At 61.4% G+C, this 17,442-nt stretch overlaps 1 protein-coding gene across 7 annotated transcripts; it reads right to left on the bottom strand.

Annotated features, from left to right (window-relative positions):
• Positions 1–149: 149 nt before the first annotated feature.
• Positions 150–16,908, bottom strand: WDR90 (WD repeat domain 90). 7 transcript variants are annotated; one of them, XM_079783043.1, is made up of 42 exons: positions 16,807–16,906; positions 16,443–16,534; positions 16,140–16,316; positions 15,944–16,049; positions 15,519–15,689; positions 15,133–15,247; positions 14,983–15,050; positions 14,559–14,662; positions 14,272–14,484; positions 13,768–13,836; positions 12,821–12,931; positions 12,601–12,746; positions 12,475–12,532; positions 11,721–11,839; positions 11,405–11,548; positions 11,193–11,323; positions 11,010–11,126; positions 10,500–10,735; positions 10,134–10,273; positions 9,810–9,940; positions 9,205–9,335; positions 8,668–8,829; positions 8,352–8,480; positions 8,053–8,183; positions 7,909–7,973; positions 7,550–7,747; positions 7,300–7,464; positions 6,917–7,014; positions 6,232–6,334; positions 5,986–6,107; positions 5,662–5,821; positions 5,368–5,558; positions 5,111–5,279; positions 4,860–4,971; positions 4,522–4,693; positions 1,985–2,107; positions 1,623–1,797; positions 1,384–1,514; positions 1,144–1,287; positions 949–1,068; positions 778–862; positions 150–443 (listed from the first exon to the last, which is right to left on the bottom strand). In XM_079783043.1, exons 1-42 carry the CDS (start codon positions 16,814–16,816, stop codon positions 286–288), a joined length of 5,502 nt encoding a protein of 1,833 aa, XP_079639169.1. In that variant the 5' UTR covers positions 16,817–16,906; the 3' UTR covers positions 150–285. The 7 variants fall into 7 exon arrangements, with proteins under 7 accessions (XP_079639169.1, XP_079639170.1, XP_079639164.1 ...); XM_079783044.1 differs by having other exon boundaries at positions 7,300–7,482; positions 7,616–7,747; XM_079783038.1 differs by having other exon boundaries at positions 949–1,287; positions 16,807–16,908.
• Between the last annotated feature and the right edge of the window lie 534 nt (positions 16,909–17,442).

The raw sequence follows: 17,442 nt of genomic DNA, 5'->3' as shown, positions 1-17,442 counted from the left end.
CAGCAGACAATGCGACACTGCAACACCCACGTTTATTTCAACTGTACAGGTAGAAACATAGAAAAGCACTCAGGTGCCAACAAGCGCTTTACACATGTTTGGGGTCTTGGTAATTTACATACAGAGAGTCCTGAGCCCATCCAGTGTGAAGGGACTGAGCCTACCCAGCCATCCTGCCTAGCACGGGGTTCTCCACTAACCCGGCTTCTCAGGAGAGCCTCTGGCCAGGCCAGGTGCCCAGTGTGACCGGGACAGCACAGCTGACGCCAAGGTCCCCAGTGCAGCTCAGCAGTCTGTGACCTCCCACACCAAGATCTCGTTGTGGGCCGCCGTGAAGAGCAGGCTGGCAGATGGGGCAAACCTACAGAGCTGCACCCAGTCGTCGTGGCCAGCAAAGTCTTGCGCGGCCCCTGACACACAGTCCACCAGCCTCAGCACACGCTCTGCGGGCAAATGGTGTGGGGTGGGCCCTGTGCCCATGTCTGCAACTCCAGGGCCCAGGGGTTCCCCAACCCACCCTGGCTGCCTCCAGCTGGATGTTGAAACACCAGAGAATCTGTGCTAAATGGCCTGTCTTCCACACCCACGGCCAAGAAAGAGCCTGTCATTGTCAGGGTGTCTAACAACATGGGGCTTCTAAGGCCCCAAACTGGGCCGCTGAGTCCCTCTATTTGGTGCTGGACTCAGGACCCCACTTCAGAGATGAGGGTGCAGACTGAGGGGCATGTCCACTAAGTCCCACTAAGATAGGCTGAGGCCATACCCACCAGTACTCACCAGCAAAGCCAATGGCCATGAAGTGGGCCCTGGGGGACAGACTCAGGGACACAGCAAAGAAAGGCAGTGGGATCTTCTTCACCACCTGTGGGCATCGAGCATAAGGCAGTTCGCAGGGGTTCACATGCCCAGGACCCTCCCCTCCCAGGGTCACAGGGGGCGTGCACATGCCTGCTTCTGGCAGAGGCCGTAAAAGACCACCTCTGGATGTGGGCCGAGGCCTGCGCACACCAGCAGCGTCCTATCCCAGGGACAGAAGGCAGCGAGGGAGGGTGGAGAGCAGTCTGAAGCCTGAGGAAAGGCACAACGTGCTGTGGCAGGATGGGCAGGCACCGTCCCCACCTGAGGTGCCACCAGGACCCTCACCTCCATGAGGATCGGTGCCGGGAAGCTCAGCCAGTCCACAAGCTCACAGCAGTCCCGCAGCCAGTTGGAGGCCCAGATGCTGACCCGCTGGTCCCCGCTGGCGGCCAACCACAAGTCTGTCCCCTCCACCCCGAAGGCTCCATTCTGGGCGGGTAAGGGCAGGTGAGTACCTCCTGCCCACTTTGCCCAAGCCCCTTCTCTGCCAGCACCCCCCAGATGAGGCCCTGCTGGCCACTTCACCTCCTTGCTCGTGCTCTGGATGGTAGAGATGGGAGCGCCCCGGTGGTCACTCAGTATTCGGAAGGTCAGACCTGTGCGTGGCTGGCTCACAGCCACAAGCCCATCCTTGTCTCCAGAGATGATGGTCTGACCTGGGCCAGGCAGGAGCCACTCTGTTACCTTGTGAGCTCCCAGCCCAAAGGTGTGACTTGGGCCAGGCAGGGGCCATGGGATTACCCTGTGAGCCCCCAGCCCCTCACCATCAGCAGAGAAGGCGATGGCCGTCAATGCAGCCAGGTGTGGATGCATCTTGAGCTCCATGGAGATTCGGGAGATGTTGAACACACGCAATGTGCCATCACTATAACCTGCCGCCACGTGCTGCTGTTCTGGGCGCCCACAGGACGGGGGACTCCAAGCCAAGCAGAGGCAACTCTGGGGACCCCAGTGGGGAAACATCAGCACTCCCCTGGGGAGCAAGATGGGGCCCAACCCCAAGGCTGAGGACAGACACTGAGGCTGAAGGGAAGGTGGAGCTCCCAGAGCCCTTCAGTGGAGAGGCAGGGTCCCACCCCAAGCGCGCGCGCACACACACACACCCAGCCCCTGGTGCCCTGAATACCTGGTTCAGCACCTGGAACTGGATTACCAGCTCCATGCTGGACAAGGACCACACCCTCACACTCCCATCATCTCCACATGTGGCACAGTGGGACTCGCTGGGGCTGAAGACCACCTCGTTCACCTGCAGGTAGCCAGCCAGCCCTGAGGCCACTTGGCCCTCGGGCAGAGGACACAATGGGGCCAGGTCATTCCTATGAAAGCATGCGTCCTTCCCAAGCCCGCCTGGCCAAGGTCACCTCCACGTGGAGTAAAGAAACTGTCCTGACCTCCCTTCTGAGTGCCCCACACAAGACCTAAGTAGAATTCAAATTGCAAGGAGCCCATCTGCCATTGAACCTGACTGAAACACCAGAGAAGTGTTCTGGAAGAACCTAAAATGTGGTGAAGGGCCCTAGCCATTTTGGCTCCATGGATAGAGCATCAGCCCACAGACAGAAGGGTCCTGGGTTCAATTCAGGTCAAGGGCACGTACCTTGGTTGCAGGTTCAATCCCCGGCCAGGGTCAGGGCTCGTGCAGGAGGCAACCAATTGATGTCTCTCTCACATTGATGTTTCTCTCTCTCCGTCTCTCCCCCTCCCTTCCACTCTCTCTAAAAACCAATGGAAAAATATCCTCGAGTGAGGATTAACAAAATAAACAGCCCTAGCTGGTTTGGCTCAATGGATAGAGCGTCGGCCTGCGGACTGAAGGGTCCCAGGTTCGATTCCGGCCAAGGGCACATGCCTGGGTTGCGGGCTTGATCCCCAGTAGGGGCATGCAGGAGGCAGCCAATCGATGATTCTCTCTCATCATTGATGTTTCTATCTCTCTCTCCCTCTTCCTTCCTCTCTAAAATCAATAAAATATATTTTAAAAAATAAAATAAACAAACAAAAAATGAATGAAACGTGGTGATGGGACAACACATCCACAGAGGACTGCAGACTAAAGGTAAAGGAAGCACGACACACACTCCCGGCCACTGCAGGGGCCTCACCACTGGTGCTGGTGGCGTGGCTTTTCCTGAGACTGTCACGTGTGCACCGAGGGAGAACGCAGGCATGTGATCACTGCGAATCAGGATTTTTGGTGTGGGAAAAAGGGGATACAGACGCCATACACCAGTGAGGTAAAATGAAATGGCCTAGTCCTGCATTTAAATTTCCAATGTAAGTATGAACTCGTGATATACTTTATCTCTAAAAATAATAATTTGGCTCTGTCTGGCTGAGAAATGGCGGGCCCTCTGAGGGAGCTGCAGGGGGAGAGCCTGGGCACTGTCACTCCAGTGAGAGGGACCTTGGGCTTAGGTCAGCACCCAGGACCCCAGTGCTCCTGCCGGGGGGTGGACACAGTGTGCTCTGCCTGCACACGGACAGTACTTGGCAGTAAGGAAAGAGGCCCTGCCACACGCTGGCCCAGATGAACCCTGAGGCTGTGATGCTCAGCGAGAGAAGCCAGACGGGTAGGACCACACAGCGTGATTCATGGACGTGGGAAGTTCAGGACAGGTAAATCCATGGTTAGTGGTCGTCAGGGGAGGGGAGGCGAGTGCTTGATGGGCATGGGTTTCCTTTTGGGGTGATGATGAAAATGCTCAAAAATGGACTGCTGTGATAGTTGTACATAGACTGAAACCACTGAGTTTGAATGGCTGAAGCGTATGGCGTGTAAATTATACCTCAGTATAGAACTGTTACCAAAAATTAGAGAAGGCATATAATCCTTACTCCTCTCAGACTTAATTTCTTCTGTGGATATCATTAGTTCCGAACAAATAAATAGATTTAAAAAAGAACTCAGTAGCCAACCCAAAGAACCTGTGCCTGGCCGAAGCCCGGGCTCCGTGAGCAGTGACCACGGGGAGCCCAGCCTCCAGGTACACCCACCAGCTCTTACAGACTCGGAAAGGAATACACTGGCTGTTGCTGCGGCATCAACCCAAGGCTTGGAAACCTGGTCCATAAGGGAGAGAACCAGCGATCCTGCAGCTCCTGCCCCCGCTCTGCCTCAGGAAACCCAACCCCACCAAGGTGACGGTCACTCTGGACAAGGGCAGCACTGAAAGGCAGGCGGCCCCAGGTGCTGCCTGGTGGGACACAGCTCACCCAGGAGGAGCTGTGGGACTGACCGGCCTGACCAGGTGCTGGCCTAGCCTCCAGGTTCTCGGACCCCAGGGAACATGGGAGCAGAACGGCCGGTGGAACCCTGGTCGGTGGGAGGCCCAGGGATGGATGACCTGGTTTCTTTGCCAAGTAAATTACAAGGGGAAAAAGCAACAGAGGGAAGAGGAAGGAGAAGAGCCAGGCCTGTGGTGCGGCACGAGTGGACACTACGTGGACTGTGTCAACACAAGATGACGTGCAGTGCTACGTGTGTGGAATCCTTATCCTGAAATATTCACGCGTGAACTAATCCCACAGCTGGGCCTGACTCAGAACAACTGGGGGTTGGGGACACAACACAGACAGGGGAGGGTGAATGTGGGGCTCACAGCCCTGCCTGTGTCCACCTCAGACATCTCTGACAGACAGCTGGTGGCCCAGCAGCCTCACCTTGCTTCTGTGGCCGCTGATGAGGCGGGTACTGGTGCCCTCGGCCCAGCTGACATACCAGAGCGTGCCCGCTGTGGTGCCCACCACACCCATGTCCATGCTATCGTGGAAGACAGCGCTCACGATGGCCCCGTCCAGGGTCAGCTCGCGCTCCAGGAACACAGAGCTGGACCTGGGGGGAAGCAGAGGGTCCCGAGTGGTGGCAATGAGAGCCCAGGGAGCCTGGTGCTTCTGGGGTGCGTCCACGTTCTTGAGCTCTGGCCTCACCCAAGCATGTCCCCCCAGAGGGCAGGCCCAGCTGGCGAGAGTGCTGGCTTACAGCCCTGGCCAAGGCTCACCTGGCTCCGGAGCCCTTGCGCCTCAGCTCTGGCACGGCTCCCACGGCCCACAGGCGCAGGCGCCTGGTGTTGCTGCCACTGACCAGCCGCGACCCCGAGCACAGCAGCACTCCTAGGGGGCAGGATGTGGCAGGAGCTGCTTCCCCAGCTGCCCAGGACTCGACAGGGTCCTACTGCCCCAGCATTGGGGCTCCCGGGGAGAGGCCAAGCCCCTAGCTTGGGGGGGCCACAGGGGCTCCTCAGGCACCCACCGATCTCACCGTCGTCAGCCTCCCAGGCCAGGAAGCAACGGCTGGCACTCGTGTCCCAGACACAGACCTGGCCGGCGTTGGAGCCGCAGTACAGCAGGGGCTCGGCCCCGTAGCACAGGGACGTCAGCTCACCCGCCCCCACCGTCTCGGGGACGGGCTCTCGGTGCACCTGGAGGGACACAAGGGCAGTGTGGGTCAGTAATGCCCCAGGGCCCGGCTAGACCCCAGCCTCCACAACTGCCTCTGACCCCTGGCACCTGGAGGCTGATGTCGGGCCCGCGCTGCTGCAGGAGCCACAAGGTAAGGGCGCCCTGGCCCACGCAGGCGAGCTCACCGGCACCCCAGGGGTTGAAGGCCATGTCGTGTACCGGCTCAGGGAGGTGGGTAGACGAAACGAGCTCATAGGTGGCCATGCTCCACAGGGCCAGGGTTCGGTCACCGTAGTCCCCTAGGGAGATGCATGGTGGTCACACCAGCTGCCAGGGGGTCCCAGGACTGTCAGGGGAGTCCAGAGGCCACTGCCCTCTGCACACCCCCTCCCCCCAGCCGACCTAGTGTGACAAGGAGCCGATCATCCCGTGAGAAAGCTAGGGCTTGCACAGCGGTGCAGTGGTGAGAAAGGAGCTGCTGGCAGGAACCCCCAGGCACATCCCAGATGCGGATCTGGCAGCCCGAGGCGGCACCACTACTCCCCGAGGCAGAGGCCAGGACCTGGCAGGATGGGCGAGGGGGAGGTGGTTAGTGGGGTGGGGCAGTCCAGGGGGGTACTGGCTCTGGGTGGACGGGAGGCCAGAAGGTCGTCCCCTGTGCTGCTCTGGAGGCCCTACAGGAGGCACACTATGATGTGCACCACGACCTGGGCGTGGGAGGAGCACCTGGGCGTCGTGGCTGAGAGCCAGTGTGGAGATCTCCTCGGAGTGGCCGAGCCAGTGCTGCTGGGAGCCGGAGTGCAGGTCCTCCACTACCACCAGGCAGCCGCAGGTGTAGGCAAAGAAGCCTGTGGCAGGGAGGGAGCCCAGAGCTGGTCTGCTGTGGCCCTGTCATCCTCCCTGCAGCTCTGGGCTGGGTGGGGGCTGGGGCGCCGGAGGGCGGAGGGGGGGCGGGGTGTCTGTGGTCCCTACCTGTGTCTGGCCTCCAGATCACGTTGGCCCGCCCATTCCCGTTGTAGCCCACAACAGCCTTCAGGTGCAGCCACTCGCCCCCGGCAGGGGGGGAGGAAACATTCTGTGAGAAAGCGGTCAGGATGCTTACGTATGGCACAGCACCCAGCCACCCCACTTACCGCCCGCCACCTCAGGTTGTGTCCCATCAGGCTGGGGCCTGGGACGAAGCTATGGGAGGAACATGCCCGGATGGGACAAATGGCAAGAGCCTGGGCCCAAAAGCCTACACATGAGAGGCCAACTGGGGATGGAAGCTGGCGGTGCGGACAGGGAGGCAGGAGTGGGAGATGTGGGTGGTCCCTGGAGTCCAGGGAGGGCAGACAGGGCAAACAGGGATAGCAAGACCCAGGGGCTCTCAAGGACAGGACACGCAAGAAGGTAGGCCCATCCGGTGGAGATAGTGGGCTTAGCAGGACACTGAGTGTCAGCGTGAGAGTGAAAGCACAAGAGCACGGTAAAACGGTACCTGTGAAGTGACTGCTGTCAAGGCCTGGACTGCCGTCAACTTTGGCAGCAGCCCCAGGGAGACCCGGGGAACCCACGTATTAGGAAGAAGGAGCACTCCCAGAAACCACAGGGTGCCACCTCACCCCTGACCCTCTGGGGTGTCCATGTGTGGCAGAGGATCCCACCCCCGTACAACCTTGGCCATCGGGGAGGCTTTGTAGCGTGCTGTGAAGTGTTTGTAGGCGTCCGGGCGGGCAGTGGGCTGGGTCCTGGCTCTCCTGATGCTCCAGGCACCTGGCGGAGAGGAGGAAGAGGCCACAGGAAGGCAAACCACCCACAGCATTCAGAGACCCCTCCCTCACACAGTCACCTGGCCCCGGCTGGACAAGAGCATCCAAACCAGGAGACACTCAGGGTCAGAGGATGCATACGAGCCACATCCTAGCGCCAGGCCTCACAGCAGCCTCAGGCTGATCCACTTGCCCTTTAAGTGCAGGCCTTAGCTCATGGGGTGAACCCCAATCTGGGGCCCATGGGGGCCCTTCTGACCGAAGCCAGTCATGAGTATCCCTGCCCTACCTTGCTTACTAGGCTGGCCATGGGGGTGGGGCAGCACGCTGAGGTCCCAAGGGCCCCCTGCGGCCCCGTCTCCAGCCCCACAGGCCTCCTTCTGCACCAGCATGGGTGGGCCTGGGGCCTGGCAGAGCCCCTCAGGGCTGTGGCTCTCCTCAGAGGGTCCTTCATCTGACACAGAGAAAGTGCCTAGGGGAGTTGGGGGGCAGTGAAAGGAGGGCACAGGGCCCCCTACACCCCCCCTCTCCCCACAGACCTGGAGCAGCACCCAAACACGCCGACAAACAGGCCTGCCCAGGTGCTCCGGGGCTGCTGGCCTTACCATCGCCGGCCTCTAAGGGCCCAGCACAGATGCTCAGCTGGGGTGGGGCTGCCTGGGATGGCACGGGCACCTGACACCGAGGGAGCCCATCGGTCCCGGACAACACATCCTCCTGCTGTCTTGCATTTGGGCCTGGGGATGGAAGAGGCTGTGCTTAGTGACTGAGGAGGACAGAGAGCAGAGGGGGAGGGGTGCCTAGTCCCCCACCCCTCATGCACTGGGACCCTCAGGACCGAAGCAGCACCATGCCACTCCCAGTGGCTGCAGTGCCAACACGAGATGTCACCACAGACCTTCCACTGTGGTGCGACCACTCACAGCCTCATTGGTTGGTGGGGGCCCGGGGGAGCCTGGGACGCTGCAGAGGCAACAAGAGAGGGTGTCAGGCGGGGAGGATGAGGCAGGAGGCCTAGCAGATACGGGTCAAGGGCACTTGCCTTTCGGGGGGCGACCTCTCAGGGGAGGCCAGGATGTCCCAGAGGAAGATGGCATCTCCCACGCTGAGGAGATGCTGCTGGTCAGGGGTGAAGGCCACAGCCTGCACGGGCTCTGAGTGGCCAATGTACACCTAGGGGCAGCACATTTCACATACAGAGACCCCGCTGTTCTCCCACAGCCAGGCCTGACAGAATGGTGGCCAGGCAAGAGGTCTCGTGGTGTCAGGCCCTACGGGTCATCGTCCACCCTCCTTCTCACCCGCCTGCCTACCCCGACCCACATCCTCTGCAGCACACACCTGGCAGCTGGGGTTGGACTGCGTTAAGTAGTCCCACACCTTGATGGCACGGTCGGCAGCTGTCAGCAGCAAGCGGGCATCCCCGCTGAGAGCCAGGGCGGAGCAGGCCACGGGGTGCACATCACAAAACTGAGAGAACATTCTCGTGGGGAGAAGATCAGAGCACAGGAGTCCCTGAACCCGGGAAACCTCCCTTCTCAAAGAATGTACCTCTCAGGAGTGGAAGGCAGCCCAGCAGCGCCCCTCCTCAGGCACGGGGGGCACCAAGATGGGAGCCCAGGGGAGACCAAGCCACCGGCCACGAGCCTGGACTCACCTCTCGAACCATGCGGCCCGATATGGCGTCTAGCACCACCACCTTGTTGGATGACAAGGACACCAGCAGGTGGCTGCGGGGGGCGGGGCTGAAGCAGACAGCCACAGCTGAGTCCAGGCCGCTGCTGGCCAGGTCCAGGGCACTGACATCAATCCGTAGCAGCTGGGAGAGCAGCAACTAGTCATCAGCCATGGCCTCTGGGCAGAGCTTACGCTCCCAGAGCCAGGGCACAGGAGGCAGGCAGCCTGGGGCAAGCCCCACACCCTTCCCTGGCTGGCCCGCCCTGGGCACATCCTGTCCTCTGTGCCTGTGAGTGAGGGCCAGGTCCTCTCTGAAGTGAGTGTGGCCTCCCACCTGCTCCCTTGGTGCGTCGCACTCCACACAGGGCCACGGAGAAGCCCTGCCTCCCCGAGCCCCAGGTCCTGGCGGAGCCCAGGGGAGGCATATGGCAGATAGTTGAAACACCCCTGGGGTCTGCCGGCCAGGCTGGTGCAGGCCCGCCCACACTGGGCACACGGAAGGTTCTGGCTGACTCACCTCATCCAGTGAGGCTGCGTCCATGATGGTCACCATGTACTTAAAGGGACCCATGAAGGCCAGCAAGCGGTTGTCCCCACTGACTGCCAAGGCGTTGGGACGTGGGAGGGCATCCCGGCACACCACGTTAGCTGCCGGAATCACGGGGGCAGGTGGTTGGCTAGGAGGGAAGGGGTGCCCAGAGCAGGCACAAAACCTGCCCACAAGTGCAGAAACCAGCCCAGGGCCTGAGCATCAGAGCGCCAGAACACCCAGGGCCCAGGTCTGCCAGAATATAGCTGGGCTTCTCCTGGGCCACGTGACCCCCCAAGTGACCATCTGAGGGACAGATGCCCTTGGTGGGTCTACCCTCTGCCAGCCTGGTGCTCAGGCTGTTCTGGGGTGGGGCGGAAACAGACCCTCATAGACCTTCTGTTTTGAGGGCTTGGTGTGTCCTAAAACCACACTTGCCCTGGGGGTCTAGGTAGTGAGGCCACCGAAGGCAGTTTTCTGCCGGCAGTGGACACTAGGCAAGCCCCACCCCCACAGGAACCAGAGGAGGGGAAGGCTGGGAGGCTGCGGTGGAGCCGTGCAGGTGCGGGGGAGGCGGTGGGGTGGTGTCTAACCTGCAACACGCAGGACGCGGCAGCAAGTGGCAGCGCAGTGGTACTGGGCCAGGGTGCCCTGAGAGCAGGCACTGAACAAGAGGCTGCCATCGGGGCTGGTGACCAGGCTGGTGATAGCTCCTTGGTGACACCTGCCCACACAGGGATGCCCGCTGCCTTGGCCCCGAGTTGTACCATCCCTGACCACGTCCCCAAGGGGCAGCAGAGCGGGAGGTTCCTGTAGACGGCCCTCCCCTGCTCTTCCCGGCCACCCACCTACCCCAGGGGACCCCACAAGTAGCCACCATAGGCATCTGTGGAGCCAGGGGCCAGCTGGGCACCCACCTGTGTTCCACCAGGACCCTGGTGGCCTCCAGGCTGAAGGAGCGGACGGCCCCACTGCTGAAGCCGCAGAAGAAGACTGGCTGCGTGGGATGGAAGGCGACTGCACATGGCGCTTCCTCAGGCGACGTGAAGTCATAGAGCTGAAGGGCGGGGCCATGTGAGGGCAGGCAGGGTGGTCGCTAGCAGCTGGTCAGAACCTGAGAGCTAGTCTCTCTTCAGGTGGCCTGAACCGGAGGATCCCCAACACAGGCCACAGGACAAAGGGCACCAAAGGTCCTCCCCAGCCCCCCACCTGCCTGGGCCCTGCCCCCCAGGCCTCAACATGGTCTGTGGCTCTCTAGTCTTTCCCTCCCGGCAGCACTCTACCTGCTGCAGGGTCGCCAGATCCCAGACTCGGACAGTGTGGTCCTGGGACACGGTGGCCAGCTGTCCCCGGTTGCACTCGGTGGCGAGGCCCAGCACCAGGGCAGTGTGGGAGCGCACCAGCACATTATACTCCCGGGAGGGGATGTCCAGGAAGCCCAGATGGCCCGAGGAGGTGGTGGACAGCACACGCAAGCCATCGGGGCTGAGTCGGACTGAGCTGATGGGGCCCTCATGCTCTGCAGGCAGGCAGGGTGGCTGGGTGACCTCCCAGGCAGGATGGGCCGGCACCAGGGCAGGCTGGCCACATCCAGGATGCACCTCCCTCCCAGCCCCCCAACACAAACTCGTTTCCTTGCTGCCTTCCTGTGGACAGATCAGGCAGCTCCCCCGTGGCCACCCACTCCTGGCTCAGCAGTGGTGGGTCCCAGGGTCAGGATGAAGCTTCTCAGAGTCCTGACGGCCATCTAGCCCAGGGATGGACCCTGATGGCGAGCTGCTGTCTTGTCCTACCTGCCTCCAGGAGCACAGAGGAGAAGTCCAGGGGCCAGAGGCGCAGGCAGCCGTCCTCCGAGCCCACCGCACACTCAGCCTGGGAGACGCTGAGGCTGCTGATGGCGATGCCGGGGCCTGGGGGGCAGGCAGCGTCAGCAGAAGCATCAGGGCTGCTCCACCCACACAGCAGGGACTACCTACCCAAGCTGAAGGCCTGCTTCTGTGGGAGGGGGCTACTGGGCGTTTCCGTGGGCAGGAGGTAGCGAGCGCGCCGCACAGCCATGCGCTGGCGGTCGATCTCCAGGATGTGACCACTACGGCTGCAAACGTAGCTGCCCGGAGAGGCAACAGGTGAGGGTCGAAGGGCCAGACAGACGGGACTGGGCCAGTCAGCGGACAAGGGCAGTACTCACAGCGTGCGGCCATCCTGGGCCTTCCCAAAGGCCAGGTCAGTGAACTCTAGTGCGTGATGCTCCCCCAGGTCCACAGGGCAGGAGCACAGGCCCCCACCTCGAAGCCGCCACAGCCGCACATTGCCCCGCCCACATGATGCCATCCTGCAAAAGTGTATGAGGGTGAGTTATCCAATCCCCACAGGGAGATGAGGCTGCTGTGGACAAGGGCCCTGAGTGGGGAAGGGGAGACAGGCTCAGTGGTTCAGCCCCATCCAGGCCCATGGGCTGCCAGACCCCCATCCCAGCACTGCAGGTGGGCAGGAGGCCCAGTTACCTGGTTTCATTAAAAAAGGCAATCTCAAAAGCCTGGATGTCAACGTCGGTGTTTGCCTTTGCGAGAATGACGGCCTCACCGCCTTGCCCCACCTGGTCAGTGCCCCACGCCACCACCATCTGCAACAAGTCCCTGCTGAGCGCCTGTGGCACCAGCCTGCCCTGCTGGGCCTCCACTAAGCTCTTCTCTCCTATGGGAGCCGGCCCGAGCCCTCAGCTGGTCAGAGCGTGGGGAGGGCAGCCTCACTACCCAGAGGGACCTCCACTTGCCCAACCCGGCTTCAGACACAAAACTCAGCTGCCCTATGACTCCAGAAGATGCCACCAAAGAGAGTGAGGCGAGTTATTTAAATGTTGACTCTAGCCCGGCCGGCGTGGCTCAGTGGTTGAGCATCAAACTATGAACCAGGAGGTCACAGTTTGATTCCCAGTCAGGGCACATGCCTGGGTTGCAGCTCGATCCCCAGTGTGGGGCGTGCAGGAGGCAGCTGATCAATGATTCTCTTTCATCGTTGATGTTTCTCTCTCTCTCTCCCTCTCCCTTCCTCTCTGAAATCAATAAAAATATATTTTAAAAATAAAAATAAACAAGTAAAATAAAAGTTGACCCCACCCACAAGGGGTGTAAAACAGAAGATACTCTGTAGTGTGTGGGAGGCGGGGGGCCTCCCAGTGGGGCCGGGGAAGGCCAGCAGGGGAAGGGTGCTTCCTAAGTGACTTGGGCACGGCCCCACGTCCTCAGCCCGCCCTGTTACCATCTTCCCGTGGTGGTCCTTGCCAATGCAGCAGAGTAGGGCCCCACTGTCGGAGAAGCTGTGGACGTGGAAGACAGTCAGTGTCACCAGGGCTGCCCCCACCCACCTCAGAGGCCCCTCACCCACCTGAGGGAGCAGACAGTGTGGACAGGGCTCCGGAACAGGGACAGGCAGCTCCTGGTCTGGAAGTCCCAGAGGCGCAGCATGCTGTGGGGGCGTGCCTGGGCTGAGGCCAGCAGAGAGTTGCTCCCATCCAACGCCAGGGCAGAGACCTGGGGAGGCGGCAGGTTGAGGGAAGGTGTGCAGCCTTTGGGTGCAAGCCACCCCTGGGCCAGGCAGTACCCACCTTGTCTGTGTGGCCGAGGAAGAAGCACTGCTCCCGGGTGTCAATGCACAGGACCACAATGACCGCGTGGCAAGGGTACACGACAGCAGCCCCGTCCTTGGTCCACAGGGCCTGTGCACGGGGGTCGGAGGCTGAGGTCGCAGGCTGGGGGGCCTCGTCTCCCCACCCTGCTATACCTTTCCCCACGTAATGTGCACAGGAGTCAATGGGATGCACACACCAAAGAAACAGGAAACTGACAGACACGTGAATGCACGTGCATGCACACTCACACACACACACACGTTCCTCTGAGCCCTGTCTGCAATGCAAGAAACTTTGGAGTTCATGCCATGAAAGACCAGAGAGCCCTCAAAGACTTGGAGCTTGTGTCCAGGAGGGCCTGACAAGCCAGGGCCTCCTCTCCCACTGTCCCCACAGGGACCGCACCCCACAGGGACCCACCAGTCATGCCCACACCAGCCCCACACGGCTGCATCAAAGCTTTAAAGGGCGCCCTGGCCGGTTTGGCTCGGTGGATGGAGCGTCGGCCTGCGAACTCGGGGGGTCCCGGGTTCGATTCCGGTCAAGGGCATGTACCTTGGTTGTGGGCACATCCCCAGTGGGTGGTGTGCGGGAGGCGGCTGATTGATGTTTCTCTCTCATTTATGTTTCTGGCTCTCTCTCTCTCTCCCTTCCTCTCTGTGGGGAATCAATAAAATATATTTTTAAAAAAAAAAAGCTTTAAAGGGTAAGAGCTCACTGGTCTCTGGAAGCTCAAACACTTAAGCCAACACTGACCAGCCAGCACTCATGAGAACAAAGGGAGCCTGTGAGTGACGGTCACTGAGAAAGCGCCGAGCCACAGAGCAGACGTGAGCAAGAAAGGGAATGCACACAGCAACCTCGGGGGATATAAGGCCTTTCCTGACACTCGTCCAACCCAACGAGAGCATGGGACCCCTCACCCATTTAGTGCTGTGGCCCCCGAAGCCAATGACTCTCTTGAGCTTCAGGACAGGATCTGGCAGGAGGCTCTGAAACAGACAAACTCACTGTGAGACCCCAGAAAGCAAGACCTGGTCCAGCCAGGGCTGCCCAGCTGGGCTGGTTCCTTCCTCCCAACAAGCTGCTTAGGACTGGGTGGCTTCTTCTGACTGCTCTGGGGCAGGAAGTCAGGATTCCTGCCACACTGCCAGACCCTCCAGGTGCTGCCCCCGAGGCACCTGGGGCTGGGAGTTGGGAGCCAGGCACCAGACCTCTTTGTTGAAAGGGGTTTTTGCCCAAAGCTGCTTCCTGCCTACTCTGCTTTCTGCCAGGGGGGCTGATGAGAAGGGACCCCCAGAGTCCCAACTACCCCAAGCATGGCTTGTGATGAGCAAAGGCCCAAGATCCCGCTACCCACACCTCACCAAGGCCCCACCCACCTCTATGGCTTAGACTCCCCTGCCTTCCTCAAGACATGCACTCACCTCATGCTTGGTCGCATCCTCTGGGGCCTTGGGCACCAGAGCCAAGTTACAAACAGACGCCGGGAGGCCACTGCCAGCAGCATGCTTGTCAGTGGCCTTCGTGCTGGCTGACGGCTCTCGTCTATGGACCCTGGAGCCACCCCCGATGGAGACTTCCGAGCATTCCGAGGACAGGCCATCCTCTGGAGGGAGCCCCAAGGAGGCCTGCCCAGACTGTGGAGGGACAGTGTCTGTCAGACCCTGGGGCTACCTTCCTTAGCCCCATCTCTAACGGCACAGGCACTCACAGCTGTGGGGCCCAGCACCTGCACCCCAGGGGACACGCTGTCCTGTCTGGACTTGCCGAAGGGCACTGGGCGAGGGAGAAGCTGTGGCACATGTCTCGGGAAGTCTGCAATGAAGCAAAGGGCAGACCCACTGAGCAGAGGGAAGAGGCCTGAGAAGGATGTGGCCGAAGGCACCGGGCAGGGCAGCAGAGAGAAGCCACCTCGTCAGCTGCAGCCCACCACTGCACCCAGGCTCCAGCACCCCTCCCAGCTGGAGAGCTGGGGGCCCCCAGGCACCCTACAAGCAGCCTCCCAAATGAACTGGGACCTCAGGATGACCTCCAGGCTGGCCCAGGCCCCTGCAGGCACCACACCTGAGTTCACCACCCAGACACAACGCCAGGACCCCGTCTCCCGCCGATCTGTGCACGCCCCACAGGCCCACCTGCCTCAGGAGGGGAACCGTTCCTCTGAACCAGCTTGGAGGGCGCTGCTGGGCTGTCGCTTGGAAACCTCAGTGGGGCAGAGGGAGAATCAGCATAGCGGCCACCTGCCCTCCCCTGCCAGCCGCCCTGGGACAGGCAGAACTGCTCACCGGATGTGAATGTAGTGGTCGTGCCAGTTCTCCCCCTTTGGCACTGGAAATGCCATTTCTCGAGGCATGGGGGTGACAGGCAGCTTTGCCCGCCGGGCCTCGGCGACAGTGACAGCTACAAAGAGTAGAGTTGCTCCAGGTCTAAGGAAGCCCATCCGGCAACCTCTCCCGGCCCAGGCGAGACTCCGCACACCAGGTGCTTGCAGAGTATCGCCTGAACATCTGCCCAGCCACCACCGCCTCCTATCGGTGTCTTGGGAGCTAGGGCAGCAAGGGCACCTTCATCAGGTGCCAAGGCCTCTCCTGGGCAGAGCATCTGGGGGGAGGGATGGGTGTGGAGCAGCCCACCTGTAGGCTAAGTGCAGGGCGCGGGGCACGGCCCTCACCTGGGTCGAAGCACAGATCGCTGGTGTAGAGGCTTCGGACCAGCAGGCTGGCACACAGCCGGACACCCTTGAGATGGTTGTAGCGCCGGTTCAGGTACACAAGGAGGATGTCGTGCAGGTCCAGCTGCAGGCAGGTCCAGCGGGCACCAGGGGGCGCCACACCTGCCAGGTCTGCAGGAGGCAAGCCAGCGTCAGCAGTGCTCATCCTCTCACCAGCCAGCCCACAGTGCCTTCTGTCCTCGGCCTGACCCCATTCCCAGGGCCAAAACCATGTGCCCCCCGCTCAGGCTGCCCCACTCCAGGCCACAAAGGAGCCTGACTGGGCCTGTCCCACCTGCCCCTGGGCCTGCCCTACTTCCCAGTCTGCCCTCAGGCTGCTTCTCCTGGACTATCCCTGTCCCATTCATGTCCCATCTCTGTGTCACCTTTCCCGGATGTCCCTTCACAAATAAAGGGGAACTGAAGCCACGTGGCTGTAGACTTGAATTCCTTGAAGAGGTTGGAAAGGGATACGCGGATGACCTGGCTCTCCTGCAGGGACAAAGGGTGGCTGTAAGGAGACAAGAGGTGGCACCAGGGGTGCAGAGCCCCCACCACAGACCCCGCTCCCAAGCTCAGCACCTCGGTGGACAAGTCCAGGTGGATGACGAAGTGCTTGGTGGACAGCGGTCGGAAAAGCAAGTACAGGTATCGTCCTGTCAGCCCCAGGGACTGCGTGCTGGTTTTGGGGAGCTGGATGTAATTGCTGGCGGAGACAGTGCCTCTAATACGATACACAGTGCACTTTAGGGTCTTGTCCTGGAGAAAGAGATGGGAGTGTGCCCCACAGAGCCAGGGAGCACCAGGAGAGGCGCTGCCCGCTTGAGTCCCAGGCAGAGAAGAGGACCCCACCCACCCTGCGGCCAGGTCTTCTGGCTCCCTTACCATCACTGTGGCCACGTCACCCTCCTTAGTGGACCGCTTCCACTCGTCCACCTTGAATTGTCTGAAGACGTTGAGGAATGGGTGCTGCCACACTGGGGGGACAGGGAGGTGTGGGGGACCTGCCCCACGGGCCAGACCCAGGGCGGGGCCGGAGTCTGGGTCTGCACGCTCCTCAGTAGTGACAGCAATCAAAGCGCGAGTACTGGGTTCGGGCCCAAGATCCGCACCAACCCGCCCGAGGGCCTGCGATTGGCGCTGACGAAGCCAGGCCGCAGGCTCAGTGCGCACCGGGCACCGGACCCTGCCCGCCCCCCCTCAGGATCCCGGACCGCTTGCCCCCCGGGTCTGCGGGCCGCGAGCCTACCTCGCGCCATGGCGCAGCCGCTTGCACTTCGCTTGCACTTCCCGCCTCGGCCGCCGCGCGCCCCACGCAGGGCACGCAGCGCGCGCCTAGCAACGGCCGCCTGGCAACGGCGTCACTTCCGCCTTGTGGACCACGTGACCTCGGGCCGCAACTTCCACCTTAGGGGCGCTGAGTTCGCGGTATGGTCTCTTGCCCAGTCTGCTCTGGCCACTCTTTCGCTGTCGCAACCTGGGGCAGGAGCCTTTGTCCCCAGGTTCCTGCGGGCACTTTCAAGCCAGGACCCAATAGGGGGGCTCTAGCGCCACCAGCTATGGGATCCAGGGAGGTTCCTGACTCTTCTGGGGTCCATCTCCATTTCCAGAATGACACGCACCCCCAGGAGCGGTCCACACCCACAGACAGCCCAGCCCTCTGGAGGGAGGGTGCACACCCGGGTACTCCCACTTCATCCTGTCAGCCATGAGGTCACCTGCCCAACAAGCTAACAGTGTCCCACAAGAGTCTAGGGCTGAGCAACCCCAGCTCCCATAGTCATCTGCCAGGGTTCCCCCAAAACCTGTGGGACATCTTCCTTCACTGTCCCATGCCATGTCTGGGAAAGAGGACCAGGGATCCTGAGACCCGGCCCCAAGCCTG

The sequence above is a fragment of the Cnephaeus nilssonii genome (genome assembly GCF_951640355.1).
Source record: "Cnephaeus nilssonii genome assembly, chromosome: 2".
Lineage (NCBI taxonomy): Eukaryota > Metazoa > Chordata > Mammalia > Chiroptera > Vespertilionidae > Cnephaeus > Cnephaeus nilssonii.
This window is presented reverse-complemented; position numbering and strand designations above follow the sequence as displayed.